The sequence below is a fragment of the Lissotriton helveticus genome, chromosome 2_1, assembly GCF_964261635.1.
Source record: "Lissotriton helveticus chromosome 2_1, aLisHel1.1, whole genome shotgun sequence".
NCBI classification, from domain to species: domain Eukaryota; kingdom Metazoa; phylum Chordata; class Amphibia; order Caudata; family Salamandridae; genus Lissotriton; species Lissotriton helveticus.
In genome coordinates, this window is record NC_136059.1 from 913,444,650 (window position 1) to 913,468,191 (window position 23,542).

The 23,542-nt window shown below is 42.9% G+C and overlaps 1 protein-coding gene across 8 annotated transcripts in view; it reads right to left on the reverse strand.

The window, feature by feature from the left end:
• SPIN1 (spindlin 1) overlaps positions 1-23,542 on the reverse strand; it is a 252,334-nt gene that overhangs the window by 145,373 nt on the left and 83,419 nt on the right. For all 8 annotated transcript variants that reach the window (XM_078675657.1, XM_078675653.1, XM_078675655.1 and 5 more), the window contains one exon: positions 4,476-4,695. In XM_078675657.1, coding sequence (XP_078531783.1) covers positions 4,476-4,524 — 49 coding nt within the window. In that variant the 5' untranslated portion in view covers positions 4,525-4,695. The remainder of the gene's footprint in view (positions 1-4,475; positions 4,696-23,542) is intronic.

Below are 23,542 nucleotides of genomic sequence, written 5' to 3' on the forward strand. Positions count from 1 at the left end.
GTGATAGTCTTTAGACCCCCCCCCCACCCACACACACTCTGGTGCCTGTTCTCCCAGCTGCTGTGTTTAATGAAACCAACTCTTCCTGTTTTGCCAAACATTTATCTTTAATTTTTTCAAGGTAAGTTCATATTCGAGCAACAGAAGCTGCTCCTCCTCTATCTTCTTTGTCGATTACTAGGCTACGTCCGACTCTGTACACCGGAACAACTTGTGAAGGAAACTCAGAGGGTGGGGCATTCCAAATAATTTCCTGAAGGCAATCATTTTGTTATATGCCTCTACCTGGGTGAGGGTCAAGCTGTTGCAGACTGTGGTAACTAGAAACATTTTGACGGATAATGGTTAAAAGCGAAGGGTGCATGCTTGCACCCTTACTATTTAATTTCTACATTGCAGACAGGGCTCAGCATTGAAATAGGTCAACTTAATCTGACCATAAAGTGGACCCGACAAAGTCAAGATATTACAATATGCAGATGATATTGTCCTTGTGGACCATAACAGAATAGGGATTCAGAAAGCTCTCAAAGCCCTTCACAAATATAATGTGACCAACAAAATGGTGGCAAACTGAACAAAGACTAAAGTAGAACCCTTTGGCGTGCCATGTAGGAAAAATAATCATGCTTAGAGTCTGGGTCGACTAAGATCCAAAGAGCCAAATCATACAACTATTTTGGAGTGTGGCTATTGTCAAAGGGAGGAGCAAAAACACATTTGAGGCGCCTAGAAGCAAAGGTGAAGGATGTAATCACCTACTGAAAGCCCCTCTACAGACCGAATAAGACATGTAATAGGAATAACACTCTTCCCGACGATTAAATATGGCCACAAAGCCTATTTGGCTTAAAGTTTATAAGAGTTTTCAGATTACCATCAAACATATGTGGATGCCTGGTTCTGCTGGAATTTGGGTGACGACGAAATCATGCATTTATTGCCGGATTATAAAAGCCTTGAAAGTGGTCGATCAGAATATCTTTAAATCGGGGAAGAATCATTGGTCAGATTACCGTCAAAGATCAATTGTCTCTCTCAAAATAGACCAGACGGACTTAAACAAGCTCTACCTTTCTATGCAGCACTTAAAACAATTTTTAAAAAGCAGAGGACACATTCGAAATATGCGATGTGGGGAAACTTAAGAACTCCTGGCTATTACGTTCTTTGGAAAAAATTATACACTAACAGGCAGTCATAATGCCTCCACACGCAGCCATACCACCACTGCCCGCTCCGAAATAGCTGCCTTAAGCAAATAACGGTCGCAAGTCTGATAAGAATACAAATTAAAGATCTAAACTGCAAATGGACCTCTCTCTAAAAATGACAACGGCACAATCTGCACCTGTAAGATAAGTGTCATTTAACCATTTTCTTTGCTGATGTCCGGAGCTTTTGCATGCTTGACATACCTGGTTGTTAAAAATCGTTTTCTCAAGCGAAAAGAATTTGAACCTGTAACGAAGAAAGGAATCGTGCATTGACTATGACAGAGCTGGCCAAATTTGGCAAGTTCATCAGCCTCATACAAGCACACTTAAAGGAGGCGAAGCAGGAAGGACAGACTGTGCATGGAAAGGATAACCCTGGAACTGACCTGCCACCGCAGAAATGTTTTGAGACCATAGACGGAAATATTACAATGCTTGCAGTTTGGCAATGGCACTTCCATGTCATCAAAACGTCCAAGAAGGGTCGTGTTCTTCTATCAAACCACCACATACTGATCCTTGCTCCCTGTGTTCACAAACTAGTAGACATTTTACACTACTCTTCTTATCAGCACTTTATTACCCATTATCACTTGCAAAATTCAAGTCTAGCACGTTACTAATCGACTAAGCACTTTACAGCCCTGTAAGCCGTATCTACATTTTAGATTATTCTAGAAATTGTTTTCACACTATTTTAATGCATTTGTCTTATCGTGATCAACAATTATTTGCTTAAGACCAGAATATTGTAAATATTTTAATTAATCGTGCATTAAAATCACTATTACATTGCTTTTAACAGCATGGAGAAACCAGCAATTCCAGGAGACGTCCACGTCAATGAGGCCCACGTGAGAACAAGTTGTCCTGAGAAGCAGGCTTTCAGGCTCTTGAAGAGCCATTAAGGTGCCTGGACAAGATTAGATGTGCTCTCCTCAACTGTCCTCAGGCGGCCTTCAAGTTTGTTTCGTTATGTTATATACTCCACAACATTACCCTGAAGAAAAATTTACTATGTATTGTTGATGATGATGATTGCAAGTGGGAATCCGGGGGTGATCCTGGTGAGATGCACCAGCACAAAGGAGAAAGTAAGGAGGGTGTAGGCAGTGAACTCAAGCATTTACTCAATGAAAACATTTTTGCTAATGGTAAGTGACTAATTAAAAGGTTATTTTGTTTAATTTCCTATGGACATAATCTCTTTCACAATTAATGCTAATCACTATTTTAATTTTTTTTTCCCATTAGCCTCAGTGTGCTTGTTCTTAAAAATATGCTCTGTAAGAATAATAGCCTGTTTCCAAAATCTTACATGTCATGAGCATGTTATCTTATTATTTTATTTATAGCTCTTGAAGTTAATTCTCAAAAAATGGTTACATATTTGATTACAATTTTAAAAAGTAAGGTCTCTGGGGCATCGCTGCTTCTTGCAAGACATGATAAAGAGCTACTTTGATGGTTTGCAGTGTATAGGTGGGCCTAGCATTTTATTCGCCGCAGAAGGACATCATATTAGTGGAGAGATCATGCTTCACCAACAAATGGAGCAGCTACTTACTTGGTAATTCCAAAAATAGCTTTGGTTCAGGCAAGTGACAGGAATGGTCTAAACAAAAACTAACACCAATACAATACTTACTTCAAATAAGCCCCTGCTGCACCTATACAAAACAAGCACACTCAACCACTTCTTGGCCTTTTAATTTCAACCCAATCTTTCACCTACCTTTTCTCGTTTATCCTCAAGATGATTTCAACCAATTCTTTTCCTCTAAAAATTAGATACATCTATCCTTAAAGTGGGATTTCATCCCATGCACTCCACTGAGAAGGCTATTCTCTCAGTTTTTCTATTATTGCGGATGGCTGTTCGTGATGCTAAACAACTTTCTTTCTATTCCCAATCTTTCGCCTACTTTTATGCGAGGGATAGCTCAATTCCTCTTCGTCACACTTTCTACATGTGGGTCAATGGCCATGCACTGTTTGTTATCTTATCTTACTAGCCACTCCAAAATAGTCTCCTGTGTGGACTGCACTCTTCGCCGTTTCTATAACATAGGAAATTCCAGAGGCTTCAGTTCAAGGAATACTGAGGAGTTTCAGCTTTCCTCAATTATCACCTCTTTTTATTTATCCTGTCTTTACACTGATGATTCTCAGTCATTAGGCTCTTTTAACTCCAACGATCTCTTCTTCAAGTCTCTACTCTCTGAAACACTAACCTCTTTCTAGCTCTGGATAGTCATTTATTCCCTCACCTCAACTCCTCCAAAATTAAAAAATGTCTGTTCCACCTGCTTACTCTCCTTGATGAGTAGCCTTCCATTTATTTAGCTCCTTGCTGCTCTTGTCCCATAATCGTAAGTTTAAAAACTCAGCTTTATTTTCAAGTAATTTTTTTTGCTTCATCATACATTTTCGCTACTTCACATTCCTACTGATTTAACTCTATATCTTTGAAAAAAATCTGCAATCTTCTAATTTTCCATGTCAATAAAATTCTATTTTCTCAATGATGGTTTCTGCCTTAAACTACTGCTCCTCTATCTACCTTATTCAGGCTCCCTGCCCATTTTTTTGCCCTCCCTTCAATCTACATTTAATGCTATTATCTTCTTTTTGTATCCTGTCCTGCACCTTCACTGGCGTCCTTCGGAGTTTTCTATGCATTCACCGTATTTACCATAATCTTCATTATGCATTCACGGTTTCCCCTTCTCATTCCGCCATTTATGGTTTCTCAAAGTTTGTGTCGGTCTCCTGCACATCTCCTCTCAGGATCATATTAATCCTACCCACCTTGCTTGTTCTCAGACTTAGTACGGACCAGTTTCTCTCCTTGCTCATAAAAATTGAAATGCCTCATCTCCTTCCGTATGCTCGGATTCCCACACCTTACATTTTTGCTTTAAAAAAATGACCACCTTTCATCTATTTAATCTTGGTCTTGTTTTTACCAATAACATTTACTAATCTTTACCTGCACAGTATTTAATTTTGTTTAATATAGCGAGTGATCCAAAACTCTACAAAATTTAATTGAATTAAAATATTGATTTAATGATTTGTAAGTGCATCTCTTGAGCACCCCAAATTTATAACCTTCCTTCAATTAATTCAATTATTTCAAATGTTTGACACAACTTTAATTTTTGATGAGACAGAGCTTCCAGTGTAAAGTAACTCGTAACTGCCCATGCAAATAACAAGGGGGGCTGTGGATGGCACTAGATTGTGGCCTCTCACCTGAATCAGCTCTGGAACGTGGACCTGCCTTTCCAAATGCAGTCTTCATTCATCTGTATGTAAGTGAGCAGCTAGGCTGCTGGACTAGGGTCAAAATATAACTCTTCCAACCTGGCAGGCTTCCTTGGTCACCTGGGAAACTTGGGCTACTTCTCAGGCGGCGCCATCACCAATCACCGCATTCTAGCTGTGCAGGATGAACAATTTACAAAGCATATCACTGAAAAGAAAAATGAATAATATATATTATATTGTGAAGAATTGAGACCAGCAAGAGAATGCAACTAGTAAGAAGCATTACAGGCAAACCAGCAAAACCTGCTGCATAAAACGTCTCAATAAATAAATCCACTCATTTAAAAAATACATATTCCGGTATACCACCCACCAATCTCAAATTCTATAGTGCAATATCATAATTTACTTCACAATACACTGATACGAATCATTGCATAAAGAGGTAATACAATGACATATCAACTAGAGAGTTTGATTGAAGATAGTATTGGTATTAACAATAAAAATGGATTCTCACAGAGACAGGTGATTTTTAGAAGAGAACTGTAACGTGCATATCTGCGAGAACTAACACTGGTATGAGAAACACAATCGTGTGATACCATAATCCTGAACACAACTCTTAGCAAAATTCAGATGTGTCATCTGCATAGACATGGAATTTCATTCCCAGTCTTTGGCAGTGCAATATAAAACAAGCATTTGCAATGCAATAGGCCTCGCATTATTTAAGTTTGAGCAATTGGCATTGCTAAATATTACAACACCAATTGCAACAAAAGTCTATCAATTGTAGGCCAAAACAAATGTGTATTTATTTTTGTAGCAATGGTGGCATGCTGAGCATTAGATTAATATGTTTAAAAGTAAAGTGCGCAATACTGCGATTGCTACAATAGTTAATTTTGGATGCGTTAACAATTTATGTGTGCACTGATGGCTGGTGATGTGTGTGCCTGTATAAATTGTGCACTGATGGCTGGTGGTGTGTTTGCTGGTGGAAGTGTGCAATGCCGGCTGGTGGTGTGTGTGTGTCTGGTGAAAGCGTGCACGGATGGCTGGTTATGTGTGTGCCTGGTGAAAGCGTGCACTGAGGGCTGGTGGTGTGTGTGCCTGGTGAAAGTGTGCACTGACGGCTGGTGGTGTGTGTGCCTGGTGAAAGTGTGCACTGACGGCTGGTGGTGTGTGCCTGGTGAAAGCGTGCACTGATGGCCGGTGGTGTGTGTATGCCTGGCGAAAGCGTGCGCTGACATCTGGTGGTGTGTGCCTCGTGGTAGCGTGCACTGACGGCTGGTGCTGTTTGTGCCCGGTGAAAGCGTGCACTGACGGCTGGTTGTATCTGTGCCTGGTGAAAGTGTGCACTGACGGTGTGGTTGTGTGTGTGTGGTTGTATGTGTGGTTGTAGGTGTGTGTGGTTGTGTGTGTGGTTGTGTGTGTGGTTGTGTGTGTGTGTCTTTGTGTGTGTCTGTGTGGTTGTGTGTGTGTTGTGTTTGTAGTTGTGTGTGTGGTTGTGTGTGCTCGTGGTTGTGTTGGTGTGGGTGTGCTTGTGTGTGTGTGTGTGTGTGTGTGTGTTGTGTGCGTGTGTGTGTGTGCGTGTGGGTGTGTGTGTGTTGTGTGCGTGTGGGTGTGTGTGTGTTGTGTGCGTGTGGGTGTGTGTGTGTGTGTGTGTGTGTGTGTTGTGTGCGTATGTGTGTGGTTGTGTGTGTGGTCGTGTGTGTGTGTGGGGGGGGGTTGTGTGTGCGTTGTTGTATGTGTTGTTGTATGTGTTGTTGTATGTGTTGTTGTATGTGTTGTTGTATGTGTGGTTGAGAAACTTGCGCAGTCAACTCAAATGAGCCTGGCAGTGGGGGCGTGGCCAGCTACGGAAAGATGTTGGATGTGTTTTAGAGCTGCTCTACACCAGGATCCATGATCTGCCATCGTCCGTACTGATCCTGGCAGTAACTACCCTTAAATAGACAGCCCACATTTTACCGACACCCCAGCCCCACCCCGGCATCGTTTGAGCCTTTTGCCTGGGCCGAAGGCGCAATCATTCACCCATTGTGCCCTTCAGTGACTAGCTGCGCCTGTGTGGCCTGGACTGGCACCCTGAGATTGCGGGCAAGGCTTGGCTGATTCTGCAGCCCGGGCTGATTGTGGGAGTGTGTATGTGTGGTTGTGCGTGTGTGGTTGTGCGTGTGTGGTTGTGCGTGTGAGGTTGTGCGTGTGAGGTTGTGCGTGGGAGGTTGTGCGTGTGAGGTTGTGCGTGTGTGGTTGTGCGTGTGTGGTTGTGCGTGTGTGGTTGTGCGTGTGTGGTTGTGTGTGTGTGGTTGTGTGCGTGTGGTTGTGCGTGTGTGGTTGTGTGCGTGTGGTTGTGCGTGTGGTTGTGCGTGTGGTTGTGCGTGTGGTTGTGCGTGTGGTTGTGCGTGTGGTTGTGCGTGTGGTTGTGCGTGTGGTTATGCGTGTGGTTATGCGTGTGGTTGTATGTTTGTGTGTGTGGTTGACCGCTTAATCACACTTGCACAGTCAACTCAAATGAGTCTGGCAGTGGGAGTGTGGCCAGCTATGGAAAAATGTTGAATGTGTTTTAGAACTGCTCTACAACACGACCCATGATCTTCCATCGTCTGTACTGATCCTGGCATTAACTACCCTTACAAAGATAGCCCACATTTTACCGACACCCCCCTTCCCCCGGCATCGTTTGAGCCTTTTGCCTGGGCCGCAGGCGCAACCATTCACCCATTGTGCCTGTCAGTGACTAGCTACGCCTGTGTGGCCTGGACTGGCACCCCGAGATTGCGGGCAAGGCTTGGCTGATTCCGCGGCCCGGGCTGATTGTGGGCACTTCTACGAAGGAGAACACATTGTCCACGTGGTCAACCCGGGTCTGCAACCACACATCGTAGACGCACCATTGGGCCGGCACAGCTGCCTGCCACCTGTTGTGAGCGATTGCTGGAGCTGCTTATTGAGGACTGAAAGGCCCACCGGGCCCACGCACCAAGTGGTAGGGGCCAACCTGTGCCTAGTCTCCCAGACCGACACGCCGAGATTACTACCGATCGCACCCCGGCAGACGTGGCAGAGTAACGTCCCTCAACACGGCCACCATCGCACCGCCCATGAGGCTGGAGAGACTCCTGGGTACACTGAACGGATTGCGGAGGCTGGGGGCTGCACTGTCGGTCTCCTCATCCTCTCCTAAAAGATCCAGTGCCTGTGCCCTTCCCACATCTATTGGTTTTGCAGTGAGTACCTTTGCTGGGGGAGCCCAACCTGCACCCAGTGGTCCGACATCCTCCCTTGCTTCATCAGCGCCCCTGTGTTTTGAGGGAGTGGGCGGTATGTGCCTGACATGTTGCCGAGGTGCCTGCAAATCCAGCTCAAACCGATCATAGAAGCCTACTAACATGGTGCTCCGAGGGACACAGGTGCCCTGGCTGTTGAGCGGGGCATCTGCCTCTTCCCCCTCCTGTTCCATCTGACCTAGATGGCGACGCATTGTCTATCTTAGCCCCGATCCACATGTGCAGTAGCGAGAGCGGAACTTCTCACCTCACACTGGATCCTGCTGCCCGCCGCCCTTCGCCATTAAGACATAAAGAAGAACATCAGACTCTCCAAGGAAGGGGGTTGGGAGAAGGCTGTCCCCTGCCGCTGAGGGCGGAACCAACATTACACCGTGATCTTCAGGCGTGGGGAGCAGTGAAGGCCTACTATCCTCATCATTAGCCGTCCAACTATCACCCTCCACCCACTTCACCGTCCGCCACCCCGTGGGCCTGGGAGCGGTCTAGCCTGCTCATAAAACCCCCACCCCATGGTTATGCCTGGATTACGCTGGGGGGTGGGGAATTAGCGAGTCATGGTACACGTACTGGTCTAGGGAGACAGAAGCCTCTCCTTGTAAGCCACTGCTGCAGAGAGTGCCTCCAATCTACAAAGGTCTGCATGCGCAGCCCTACCCCATCCTGTCCCGGACTACAGTACACACATGGGACTAGTGGCACAACCTACCCCCTCCGCCAGGCACAGGGCCCCCAGACGTAGGCCAGGGGGTCGGGCACATCTACTGTGGTCTGGCAACCACTACATGCCTGTGTACCACCTCTTGCCCCCTTCCAGAGATAGCCTGGAAGAGTAGGGCTGCTTTCATTTGTTAATTATTAGAGAGAGCGCTTAACGTTTCTTGGCTGTCTCAGATCCATAAACATTCTACCTGACCTCTCCTCACCCATTACTTAATTTTCGTGTTTCTGAAGTTGTACAATAAATCTGTCGCAGTTAAAATACGCCTGCGAATGGTGCACGAGCTCGCGCCACTACGAGGCATATGTTTTCAATTATCTCGCCTGTGTCTGGGCACAATAATTGAAAATATATGGGCTTTGGTGCGTGTAACTGACACCAACAGGCCGTGGGTGGAGCAATGTGCCCCACCTTTGGCCTATTGCGTGCTCCGTTCCAAAAAACAGGCACGAAAACCCAACAGGAAATGCACACGCACGAGCGTGTGCGATTCCAGGGTCCATTTTCAAACCCCAGACAAAAGGGCTCTTGCCTGCGCGAGCAATGCTGCGCCGTGCAACGCAGGGCGCGTGCCCTAAAAAAGGAATACAATTTCAAAAATATATTTTACATGTCTGTAAAGACATTACTTGGAGTAAAAAGTAAGGCAGGAAACCACAAAACCTGATAACTCTTCACCCACTGAATATTAATATTTATTTTTTTAGTGTTTTATATGCTTTAATCCAAGTGACTGTAATAAGGAAGATACCCAGGAAACTGGTTCATGAGATGTAAAGAATAGCAATTTTTATTTCTTTGTTATTTCAAATCATGAAATCTATTATATGGATATCTATTCACAAACCTTTTGAAATGTAATCAATCGTTCACCAGCAAACGCAGGCGAAACTTGTGACGCCTCTCCAGTTTAGGGGATTTGTAAGACAAAGCACAGGGAATCAAAGGATTTCACTCAATCTACTCCTTTGGCCAATTAGGCAAGTGGATAAAACAAGCACTGATAAAGGCAATATGTTTGCCATTTGCATAATTCACGCTCATATGTACAAACAATAGCTATACAATGACACAGATCAAACTTTCACACACAAACGCAGAGCAATACACCCACAGATAACCATGGAAACTCCAGGAAAGACCCATACACACAGCCCTGCAGCAATGGTCACAGACAATCCCAGAATCAATAGCTGCCCATGTAAATCATGAACATAAGTGGTCCAAAGAAGTATTGTGCCTCAATGGCTTAAGGATTGAATGAGCATTAATATGCCCAGGAAGCAAATGAACATAAATGGCACCAACAGTAATGGTCCTCACTGATCTCGAGCAGTAATTGAGGTCGAGGGAATGATCAGGAATGGCCTGACGCAGTAATTAAATTCAATGGTCAAAACCACTGTCTGATAATAGAAAAGCCAAACAATACAAAGAGAGGTTTCCTTATTAAATATTGTAGGGTATGCACAACAACATACCTCTACAGTGTGTGCTACAATTTTCATGGGATGACGTTAAGAAACATTAAAGAGGATTATGCCATCTAAATATTGCATGCATGAATTGCATTGAAGTGCCGAGTGCACTGTTTTTGTAGCCATCAATGATGTGCTTTGTTTGGCTTCCTTGCTCAAGATGTAGAACACACTATGAAGTGAAGTAGCGTGCATTACATATGATAATTAAAACTGCAAAGGCCGTTTGCACTGTTTATCTTTGCATTTGTCAAATAGTTGGTTAATTATAGTCATTGAGGTCATTTCAACGTCAGATCTCATGACCTCTACACGACATTCTAGTGTATCCTATGGAACAATTAATCAATGCCACAGAGAAGATCAATTTCAAAAGTCCTAATTACCTGTGCATTATAAATAAACATTCCTGTGTAAATAACATCAGTTGACCAGCATTTCAGTTTATGTTCGGAGTTGTCTTTCAAAAGCGCCTGTTGTGAAAACCACTAGTGTAACACAACACCAAACGTCTGTCAAAAAGACAGTAACAGACCACTGCATTAAACTGTATTGGGTAGCAAATACATTTGTCAACGTATTTTTTGCTTGAACACTCATCACACAGTCACCCGGTAAAGAGACATGATCACACTGAATAGGAAGGTGAGCTGAAAACCAGGGCACTGTGTAGGTTTCTACGTCGTAATTGGTGGACATGCCCTGAGAATACTGTATAAAGTGCCCCAGGAAGCAGCTGTGGGGGACTTTGCGTTTGCTATTATGAACGCAGGTGTGCTGTTCGCACGGTGCCATTGGTCCAAAGCTCAGTGGCGGCTCCTCCGCAATGGCGGAGGAGCATCGCCTCACTGCCTGGCTCAGAGCCAGCAAATGTAAGATAAAACTATGTTCTTGCATCATTTTATCTTACATTTGCCAGCTCTCAGCCAGCGGTGCTGGGAGGGGCGGGCCGAGGCATGTGAGGGGGAGGAGGAGAGCTAGTGCACTCCACTCCTTAGTGTGTGTTTGGCCGGAACTCTCAGGCCAACCAAAACACACATTGGGACTTAGGTTTTCTCATGCCCAGCTGCAGTGAGCAGCTTGGCTAAAGAAACCCCACAGACTCCCTGGTGTGAGCAGGGCGTCTTTCCTGTCTGATCAAACCAATCCCTGCGCTGCAGAGGGGGGGATTGGACAAGGATTCTATCCCAGGGGCTGCTGGGACCAGGCAGGAAGAGGAGAGGCGCAACGAGACCAGATGTTCGAGGCGGCTGGCTGCTAAAAGGTACGTTTTTCCTTTTTCTAATATTGTATTTTCCTACAACCCCCCACCCCTTTTATCCCACCACCCCCGACCACAACCCCCGTGATGCCACCCCGCCCACCACCCTTTGTTTATGGCGGCCGCTGCTTCCAAAGCCCCACCCTCTTTCCATGTCTCTGCCTCTCTAGGGCCTTGGCCATCATACTCTGAAAATTACACAGTGGAATATATTCCAATACTGGGATAAGAAGCTAACAAATAAATGTATACTTACTTCCTTCAACCGACCTACAAGCAAGAGCGGAATGGTCAGTAATAGCAGAACCAAGTTGCATAAATACAAAATCAACTCACTCCACACTCAGATTAAAACGCTGCACGTCTTGACTATTTACTATAAAAACTATAGAAAAGAGCACTGAAAGCATAACTGAGACACAAAGTTTAGCAGCTCAAACAGACAGCAACACGGGAAGCTTTTACTTACTGTGGAAATTGTTGCAGCAACCTCAGTACAAAAGAAAGTTCATCAACATTAAACAAAAAAAGTACAAAAATAGCCATATGCACAAGCCTTTAACAATTTAGATAAAGCGTTGTTAAGGCAAACGTTTGAGGAGTGCCGATTCTGAAGACATTTACACCAAGTAAATAAGATTGTCCTGTGCTTTTAGGATCACTGTAGCTCACTAGCTGTGTATTTCACTTGATTGACATTATGAAAAGAGACAACACCCTCAGTGTAAAAGCATAAAAACAAGCACCGTTTAATGTGTTAAAAAGCTAAATAGTATTAAATGGGAGGACCAAGTTTGTTAAATTTAGTGTCTTCAGAGACGTGGGAAGTCACCTAAAGGACAAGATACGGAGACGGTATAACTGATAAACGATCCCCCCCCTCCCCCCACCAGGAGACACCCTCATCCATTAGTTGGTGACACGGATAAATGTGGCACCCCCAGGTATCCTCTTCAGAACAGTTGCTGTACTTGTGGAAGATTAGAAGGGGGCTGGGCCAGCCGTCCGTGACTTGAGAAGCCCTAAAGGACTGGACCTGCTCCCTCTTGTACCCAGGACAATAAGGTGGACTCCAAGAGTCAGTTGGTTGACCTCGTGTGGCGAAAGGGAGACAAGAGGCCTTTTCCATGAAGTAGCCAGCTGACCGTTGCAACAGAACCTGGAATGGACCCTTCGTGTGGCCTCTGCCTGACACAGTGCAAGTCTTTAAGTGCCTCTCCCTGAGGTCCAGAGACCCTAGAAGTGTACTCCTGTGGTTCATTGGAACATACAAGTATAAGTCGGAATGGAAAATGTTTGACCAGCATGAACATAATACTCATGCCACCCAGATGCAACAGTGCGGGCGCTGTTCTCCTCAAGAACAGATCAGGCAATATTTCTCTGAAGCAAAATTCAGAATATCATTTCAAAATACACATTAAAAGACAAAATGGACTCAAACATTTTTTTGAGATTAGTATTTTAAAAAACCTCATAATTTTCAAAAATTATAAATTGCAATACAGAAAGAATAAAAATATAGCATTCTCAATAATCAAAGGACATAGAATTAAACTTCTATGAAGGGTCTCAAGAGTTCAAATAAATGCGGCAATGAGCAAAATCTAAAAACTAGGCTAAATCTCAAATTTACAGCAAATCGGGCAGCATCCCTAGTAGAGACCCGAAAAGATTTAGCTTTATCCACACATGTGAGGATTTGTATAGCCAATTTCCCCAACAATTAAACAATTTGCAATGTCAGCATGATCTAAGCAAAAGTAACAACATTACTAACAAATCACTTTAAGCATTTTAAAACATATAACCCTAACATCCTAACACTTGTTGCGGGGATTCTGCACCTACAAAGAACTATGCGCATGAAAACAGGACCTCGTGTGTAGGTGCTAAGCCTTCCTCCCACCTCAGTTCCCAAAATCCCAAAACAGAATAGCTATAGTAGCTCATTTGTTCTCCTACATAATCACAAAGGTACAAATGACTAGACAACCTAGAATATAACTCTCCCGACTCTCTCAGGAATCACGGTAGCAAGACATACCCTTTCACTCACTTACCCATACTTGTCCACAATAAGAATAAACGGAGTCACTGTTATAGTTCAAAATGTTTATTTTAACTATAGTGCTCTATAATGCAGTATATGAGCCACTGCCAGCAGCAAAACGCATAAACCTAAAACAGTTAGCATTGTAGCAAGTCCATAAACTATGAATGGGGAAATCATTGTATACAGACAGTGGATAAAGGACGATAAGGCCTAACCACCCTCCCCTTGATTAGAAGAAGTTTTATTATATGAAGGAAGATCTCTGGGCTTTGTCAGCAAACCCTATACGTTGATGCCTAGATCGTAGTTTTACATCATTGGAACTACATAGCTCTTCTCCCTGGAAAGGTCCCTCTCCAAGTGTGTGTTGAACCAACATGAAACCCCATAATATCAAAGCACGAGTTTCCAGCAGTTGCAGCTGTGTAGCATGTTTTGTCTAAGTGCTAGGGCCTGACCAGAACATAACAACAAAGGGCATTGTTTATCGACCTTGTACTCCGCCTTCAGACTAAACTCCAAGAACAGGCAGAGAACGCAGAAAGCAGACAGTTCTCATGTGAAAGGCACAGAGTCGTGCATAATAAAGTCATGTAGTAACGTGCGCAAAAGCAGAATCATGGCTGCAGAGCTCAAGCTAACTAAGCAATGTCGACAATGACCCGAACTGCCATACTATACACTTACTATTCCACTACATGAATTCTGATACGCCTGTCTGACCAAAAGTCCTCTGGACGTGTCAGAGCACACTAGTTACATGAACAATGAAAAGATTATTGAATGAATGAAATACAGCATGCTAGCAGGAAGAGCTTTGAATGCAGCAAAGGCTTCCTCTGGAGTTATTCGAGAATATGTCATTACAAAATAGAGTGCACATTTGCTGCATGCAGTGTCAATGAGAAATATAAACAATGAATATTATGAAGTCAGAAGCCATGTTTTATAAAGATGAAGTTGAGGCGTAGTTAGCATTAAGCCATAAAAACAGTTTCACACATCACAGCTTTTCCATTTCCATTGTAAGCAACTCATATTAAACATTCATCCAATTATATAAAACACCAACATACCCGACCTACACTCCCTTGCAGTCCACCTCAAATCAACTACTGCAATCAACGATAATCATGGGCGCTTTGTGATTTTCTGCACCATTTTCACTCAAAACTTTAAAAATTCATATAAGCCATACCCTTTATTGGATATTTCTCATTTTGCTCATCCAATTTTAATAGATTTTTGTAATTTGATTAGGGATATTTTTCCAATTTGCATTTTTACTGGTTTGGTACTGCATAAATACTATACACAGTGCCCCAAGTTAAGCCTGACTGCTCTGTGACAAAGTTACCAGGGGAAAACCTCAAGTTAGTTTAGTGACTTTAAGGGTTCACCCTAACAAGAGTAATAATTATTTCTGTAGGTGGCCATTCGCCCACTCCAAATAATTCTATTTCTTATAGTGGCTTAGCTGATCGTTTTGGTATATTACTTTACTTTGGCTGATGAGATGTCTGCATGTTGAGCGAAAAGAAATCACTTTCATACCATCATTCGATAATTTTTTTAATCATTTTCTTTCCAGTCTGTGGATGGGTTGCTAGTTCAGTTCTAGAGTACCAGGTTGCAGAAGGATTTGGCCTACAAGTGCACATGAGGTTTTACAGGAGGTCTTTTTCAGGTCGAGCCTGGGCAGCACATGTGCTGCTCTGTGAGGCATACTATATTGGAGTATGCACTTTAAGCACCTTAAGCCCCACCCACTCTCCACCCATATTTGTCATTGGTGTGTGTCACTGTCCTTTGTAAATACTGGCTTCTGACTTGTAAATAGGCTTGTTAGTCCCTGCTTAGTACCGCCTTGTCTTCATTTGTATCCTCCCATGAGGACACCCCCTTTTACATGTGTTGTTGCTCTGTAGGCTTTAATTCCAGCCTCCGAGTACTATTTTGTTTAATGGTTTTCTTATTTCTCATGTCTGCTGTTGCAGGAACTGCACGCTCTCTCGCAAGAGCATTACAATTTGTTTTACATAGCACAGCACGCCATGCCAGGGTCATGTCTTCGCTTTACTTGCCACGCCAAACGTGGCCCCATGTTTTTTTTTGTAAAGTCTTTATTTATTTTTTACTTGCCATATTCCTCACTGACACTTCTATGGGGTGGGGGGGGGGGGGAGAATCTCCCATCGGATGATGCAACCCAGTTACCTGAAGGGAAAGTATTTAGGTCCCAGTCTTGGTCACAAGTTAGACATCCCGCCTCATAGAGGGATCAGCAAGCAACAATGACCGCAAATGCTCCTCTGCCTAAAACCTGGGAATGGTTGTTTATTCATAACAAAAAGCATCCTTGCTCCGAACCATAATTTGTCAGGCCACCTTTGTTTATGTTCTATAGATCGCTGTGCTGCCGAAGGGACGAACAACAACCAACCTCAATTGCACAATGTATTTTCTGACCTTGTACGGGATGCTCGAGGTGTCGAGGTACTGTTCTCACAAAGTGGAATTTGTAAGCAAGTGTACCTTCATGGAAACTAATCTGCACTGTCACACACGCAAATGTGAGTTAAGAGTCATTGTTTGAACCATTGTAAACCACAGCTAGAACCTGATCTAAATTGGCCCTGTCAATTTTGCACAGTTTTTCGGCTGCTTCCTGCTGAGAAACTTTCCATATTTCATTGTATATTGCATACAAGAACAGTTTTAGACATGGATTTTGAGGACCTAATAAAAACTCCCTGTGTTCCAGGCCATCAGATATAAAGGACAAGTGTTGTTCCACCTGCGACAGAGTTGAGATTTTTAGCCAATCGAGGCACAACTGACCAACACTGTAAGTTGTCACCACCCCAAGTGTTCAGACTGCACAGGTCTGCTCGTTTTAAATCCCTCAATGTCATCTAGGAATAGTGCCTGACATCCGTTTGTGTCTAGTGGCAATACCAACCATCCCTTCCAATTGGGGTCTAAGTAATTGTATGTGCCATTACACATCATGGTATCTAATGTATCCTCACTCTATTTTGGAACAGTTTTCAAAACGTGCGTATGTGGGAATTTGTAGTGAGTGCAAATCTCTCATCATGGTCAATCCAAGACATGTTTGTGGCACTGTTTTGTTCAGGAAAATCAATCATTTGTTGTGGTATTGGCATGCTCTAAACAAGGCCTCAGTTCCCTTAACCTGCCAGACTGTTGGCCCCAAATGTATTTCCCCTCTATAGTATCCTTCCAAAAGTCGAAACCTTGAAGAGACAGCTGGGAAATATACCAGCTCGGTGGCAGACAGCATATTGTTTTTATTTTTTTGCAGGTGAAGGTACAAGCTTATAGTAATAAGAGGCAGGGTCAGAATTATCATATCCAGAAAAAGAAGCAAACTTGTACGCAAAGGTTTTTGAACTATCCCGAAGTGGTGAGGGGCAATGTTCCTATTGTGTGAAATTGAAAACAGGACATGGACAACTTGCTTTAGGCAGAAAATAAGGACCTTAATTTTGAAAACTTTTCATGATAATTAGATGTACCTTCATATAATTCATTAGAAGAAAACACAGTGGAATGCTCTAGATTGTCTAGCATTTCATTCACTCAATGTCCCAATCGTTGGAAGCAGTACTAGGAGTAATGATACCATTCACTGATATTTTAAACAGATCTGGAATTTGTACAGTTCATTGGGGCCATACACATCATATGATACCTTATCCCAAACAATCCAGTCAGGAACTGGAACAGCTGAAATGTTAACCACAGAAAGGTCTCTTTGTTCTAGGTGTGATGACCAATGAGGTTTAAAAACGAAGTTTACTAGTTATACAGCAGAGCGTTCTTGGAGATTGTGTCCATTAAGAAGCGGGAAAAGGCCTGTCACGAAACCAATCGAAAGGACCAGAAAAAGTAACAAAATTGTAATCCAAAGTTGTAACCATGAAGAAACACATGTCATTTTCAGTCAAAGATGGATCACACGCACTTTCAGCCTAACCAGTAGAGGTGGTGGTGGAGGATCAGATGAATCCAAAGAGAAGTCATCAAAGTCAATGAAGTAGCCAGAGGTAGTGCGATCTATATTTGGCAGCTCTGCAGGCTATGTAGAAGTGAGAGAGGACTCTATCTGTGGTATATTGACGTAGACTGTGTTATTTTCTTTCAAATTGAAATATGTGTTTCTGTACTAGCTGACTGTACAATTACTGTTGTAGCAACAGCCAGAAAGAATACTTTATTGTTGTTTCTCGTTGGAAAGCGGATGCTTAATTAGTTATTAAAGCCTTCATCTGAACATCCTAGATTGTAGTGAGAGGAGGAAGGTAGCTACCCAGAAGCCCATGTGGCTTACTGTAGAGAATCAACTACATAATTTGGTTTGATCAGAACATTGTAGACGAAGCTCGACTTTGTGACCGGCAAGGGGTAAAGTAGTACAGTTCTGGTGCCTTCAACAGCCAGGACAGGAGCGCTGTAGGATGGACCAAATTCTCTCTTATGCACAATTTTCTCCCTGACCAGTTTCCCAACTTTGGGACCCAGACAGGTCTTGCTTGCCCTTCCTTTACTTCCCCAGTGGCCGTGCTTTTTACTTGAACGATGCTATGTTCATCTCAGAAGTCATTCAGTCCCTGTAAAACCGCCAAACATTCATTGATATCAAATTGTGTTTACGTCACCATTGTGCTATGAATGTCTAGGTCTGGGACCCACATCTTTACCCCAAACCTGATGTCATAGGGAGTCCAATCACCAAGGGATTTCTAGGCAGGTTGCTGAGTGCCCTCTGGACGCCATAGAAGGGATGAACCCAACAGCTGCCCGAGCCAAATACCCTAGCTGTTAAAGACTGCTTTAAGTCACAGTTCTTCCTCTCCACTACTTAATTTCCCTCAGGATGCCAGGAAGATGAGAAACTCAGGGTCCACCCAACCTTCTCATGGCCTCTTTGTAAGCCCTAGAGCTAAACGCCATACTGTTGTCGGAATGTAATGTGCCAACTGCTCAAGTCCTAATAAAGACTCGCAGATCCTGCGTCAGCAGACCTCTGTGGCAATACCAACAGGAACCGAGAGCAGGAAACCACTGCTACCGAGCTGTACTATTAAGCCCCATCTGATGACAAGGTCCTCAATGGGCCAAATATACGTAAGCCAGAGGCTTGTTTGAGATCAATTGAAGTGGCTGGGGTGCATACCCCACAGTGGATCTCCATCTGCTGGCAGATGTCGCATTTGGGGATAAAGTCTTTGGTCTGTTTGTAAAGACATGCCCACCAGTAGCGTTGCTGAAATAAAGAAATTGGAGTAGCCACACCTGTATTATCAAATGCCAGACCCTCATGTGCAGCTAGTATTTAACCCATTCTGCAATCAGTGTTCGGTATTTCTCTACCCCTCAACTCCAGGAATGTGCGCATATGGTATGTTTTGTGCATTTAAATTGTAGGAGTACTTGAGTGGAAAGCATTTCAGCAGGTGGGTGTTGTTACGAGTAGAATTTACAGCCAACATGATGTCTCAGTCTATCCTCTTACTTGAACAACTGATTGCAGCAACTGCTGCAGTGCAAACTGTTCCTTTCGCAGATTCATCAGCCATTGAATTCCCTGCAACGTGAACGCCAGCACATTAATGACTCAATGTGTTTATTACAGGAGTCCGTGGCAAGCAATCATTCCGCTTTGCCACTTGTTGCCAAAGCACCTTGTGCCCTATTGTGCAGCCCTTTGAATCTCAGAATCCTTTCTGCTCCAGTCAGGTAGATATTCATTGTATGACTGGACACAGTAGTATGAATCACATACAATAAGTTTGGGGAATCTAGGATCTGTATTCTCAAGTGCCAGAACCAGAGATTTCAGTTCAGCCAATTGTGCCGTGCAGTTGCCAAGTGACTGCATGTAGGTTTTCTCAGGATAGAATTCTCCATCACGCATGTGCCCTTTTATTGCGCACGCTGCTGAGTTTTTGTGCTTTGTAGTTGATGGAGCGAGATTTAGAAATATATTTATTTCAACTCGCAAAGTTAAACTTCCATAATGATTAATAGTATTAACATGTATGGAGTGTGAATTACTAATCAACCTAGATTAAAATTTGCAAATCATTACACGCGGGAAACTAATATATGTGCTCATATATGTGCAAATATGTGCAAGGTGCTTGTGAGTGAAAAATAATAAACTAATCTTGTCTATTGTTTTGTCAGAATGAAATGCGGCTGTTTTAATTAATGACATATGCTTATTTCTGTGTGCTCATGTTTTGTCTTTTCGTTTTAAATGTGGCACAATTCTGTTTGTTGCTTTATTTGCTTCTGCTAGGTAACATTGATTAATGGGTTAATAATTAGTAACGGTGGGTGGGTAACAGAACGAATTTTATTTCTTTCATTAATTATTATTTTGTGTTTGTTAATGCATTAGTTTTGCAAATGGGCCTGATGAAAATGGCTGACAGTGCTGCAGCTTTCAAGACTTGACCAGAGAAAAGCTTACACACATGCGCAGAATAACTTGCTGAACTGACAACGTTTATATGCAGAGATGATTCTGGTCGAGTTGAACGTGTTCTTGGTGACATTTCCAAGGACAGGATATTCAATGTCCTGCCAAGATTAGGTTTCTCCCCGGTAAAAGTATCATTTTGTGGAAGCAGAGATGATGGTGAAACTAAGAACAATAAGGGCTATGATAATGCCCCGGTCTTGGTCAGAAGTGCGTGACCTAATTGTGGAGTGACATGGCTCAACCAATTGAGAGTTTGGATTTTCGAAAAAACGTCCGATAAAGATACTTTAGTTAGTTAGAAAAGATATATAAACTGACCCCTTTAGAGGGAGGGCGCTTCTCGCTTTCCGAAACCAGATGGGCGTGACGTGCTGTCGGACTTTTGGAGCACGTAAGGATCAATAGGGCTAAATGACTTTTACTCTTTAGGGAAATTGGGGTTTAGGTGATGAAAAACTGTTTATTCTTCTTTAAATATGCTTTTTGATTCAGCTTGAAATTGTCTGATTAATTTGCAATTCCTCAAACCATGCTGCTTAAATTAAAGAAATTCTAAATAAAATGCACTTTTCTTTGAATAAATAGTTAATAAATAAGATTTTTGAAAATACAAGCTGGACTTGTTATTTCATGAGTTTTAGTTACCATCAGCAGATCCATTTGCCTAAGTGGCTTAATCAAATGCAATATTTTACAAAAACTATCGTATATTCATTATACCATAGTTGTATATAAATTGTGAATAGATTTTATTAATTAGGTCACACGATTCAGTTGCTCAAAATATGTCTTGTTAGATTATGGGCCTTGTGAGTGATTTATAATTAATGGTGAGTATTGTGGAGTTGGGTAAGCGTTGTTATGACATATTTTCTATAAAGGCGCTGGATCATCCCAAAAGCAGGTTGGGCAGAACCATCAGTATATATGATGTAATCATATTGTTCTAGAGGCATTACTTCATTTAGCAAACAATATTCTTGTTCGTACTGGAGAAAAGCTTGTGTTTGTAGTGTAGAATCAAATCTGTGATTAACATCTTTTGCAGTGAGTCAATTAGCCCATTAAATCTATTGTGGATGCAATACTTTAGCATTTGGAATACTCGCTCTGGTGACAACCTCTAGGGTCGGCACGGGGGTCACAACAGTAATAGGTTTACAGTGAGCCAGGGCTCACTCTCACCACAGCAGTCTGTACTGCTGTCAGTATTTTTTCTGTAGGTGCAAAACACATTTCAGCATTGGTGTATGAATGCAATTTATATGCAATCAGTACAGTGTCGCCTCCATTGAACCGGACATTAGTGTACCTTTTTGCCCTTTCGATGACGTGGATCACTAGGTTTGTTGTGTTTAGAAGTGTGTGCAAATGCTTTGAAGCAATGTCAGCTTGTATGGAATGTAAGATACTTGCGCGTTCGAGTCCAATCTGTAAAACTCTAGACTTATCAAGTCGTAGAATGGTTTAACACGTTCTGCATAATCTGGGATGTATGTTCTGCCAAAAATTTTAAATCCTAATATGGATTGTAATCTTTTCAACGTAGTTGGAGGATGAAGTAGTACACATTTCTCTACGAAGTGTCCCCCAAGGCACTTCCTAACGGCTCACATCCAAGAAAAGACATTGAGGTGGACATTTTTTGTTTTTTTTAAGTTAAGTGTGAAGTCCGAACAGAATGATGTGGACCAAGAGGGCATCATCCGTCCGATATATGTCGTCGACATAGGACAATACCTGGTCAACAAAATGTTGTAGTCGCTTTGTTACTCTGGCTGAAAACAGTCTAGAGTTATTCTTATACTTCTGGGGCAATTGACAGTATTACATGTGAGAGCCTTCCACCAAAAACGGGGTCAGAAATCTGCTTCTAGGCACTATATTTTGACAAATCCATCTGAGATATCTAGAGCCATTTTGCATTTTCTTCAACACAATGTTATTCATTAGTGCGGTCCTGTGTGCATTTTGTACTACATATGTGCGAACAGATGAGTTTAAGTGCCGGTAGTCTAATACAAGACCAAATGAATTGATGAGGAGCAACTTTCTATCACACCTTGGTATTCAACTTCTTGGAGGTTTTCCCAAACTGGTTTCTTAACTTTATGCTTAATAGGGTATAGTCTTTAAAGTTGCGAGGTAGTCTTCAGTAGTATTTCGTGTAATGGGAACTGTAATTCCACCCCACATGGATGTGCTATAATGAATCCACTAGCACCCACTCCTCAGCTTAAGGAAGTTTAACTGATTCTAGAACTAGGTTGGAAAAAGCAGGCAAAATTACCGTTTCATCATTTGGGCAATTCATTACGAAATCAGGCAAACCCCTTTCAGCCAAAAGAATATCATAACAGTGAGTCAAGTCCCCTTAAGAGAGGACATCAATGTTTCTGGGTAAGTCCCCCGCCAATTGGAGTTGTATTTCATAGAGGCGATGTAGGACACTTAACATAGTATTGGGTGTTCCTACCATGATATTACTCAGTCAGCGCTATTCCTATCAGACAAACCATCAGATTCTGGTGAACTATCGTGACTTCAGCAGCGCTGTTCAGCATTGTCACGGCCCATTCCCCGCTCAGAAGCAGTATCCTCAACATCCAGGGAATGCCTGACCTTTAGTCCGGCAACCTTCTTTTTCAATTGAGGCTTGTAAGGTTTGGGTTGATCTTTTGTGTTTAATGAGGTGGTCAGACGAGCGTTTTGAGTCCTTCAGTTTCACGTGCTACTCCGATCTGCGCACGGACAGTCCACCTCTGTCCGAACATTTAGCAGATGACTCTTGAAAGGAACGAGAAGAGCATGTATCAGTATTCCAATACATGTCAGGAGGTCTAATATCACGGTCACCCAAGTTAAATTGCTTTTCAGTTGTTTCCTGTGTAGGAGACCCACACCATGATTTTGTTTTGTCCTCGTTTTTCTTATTGCCCGATTTCTTCTTTGTAGATGAGTCGGTGCTTTCTTAGAGTTATCCTTTTCAGAATTAATCTTTAATTGTGGTTTCTGAGGCCTGGCTCCCAAATTATCTCTACCCAATGTAGCATAGGTGTATTTGATATGTTTAGGTAGTTTATGCTCATATTGTGTTGATTCAGAAAAGGGGGTGGTGATGAACAGAGTGTCTGAATTGAGCAGACCACTCTTACCCAAAGATCAGGGCTTGATCCATCACCGTTATTTAGCTCACTGCCCCATCCCAGCTCAGAACCTGGCTATATGCAAATTAGTCTGTCCCTGGCCCAGTGCATCATGGGAACAGGGCAGACCAAACTACCAAGCCAATTCTTCACCAGAAAGGAGACAAGCTTCCGGGGACCGGTTTCTGGCTTTTCAGCCGTCGTCGGCCGGGCTTGCTTGAATCCTGATGGAGCAGTGAGCAAGGGACTCATGTCTGAGTATACCCTGCCACACCTATAGTGGCCAAAAACGATTCAGAAAAGGGGGTGGTGATGAACTAAAAAACAGTGATGGATCAAGCCCTGATCTTTGGACTGGGTAAGAGTGGTCTGCTTAATTCAGGCACTCTGTTCATCACCACCCCCTTTTCTGAATCATTTTGTCCACCATAAGCGTGGAAGGGTATACTCAGATGTGAGTCCCTTGCTCATTGCACCATCAGGATTCAAGCAAGCCGGGCCGACGACGCCTGAAATGGCAGAAACCGGTCCCCGGAAGCTTGTTTCCTTCCCAGTACAAGAATTGGCTTGGTAGTTT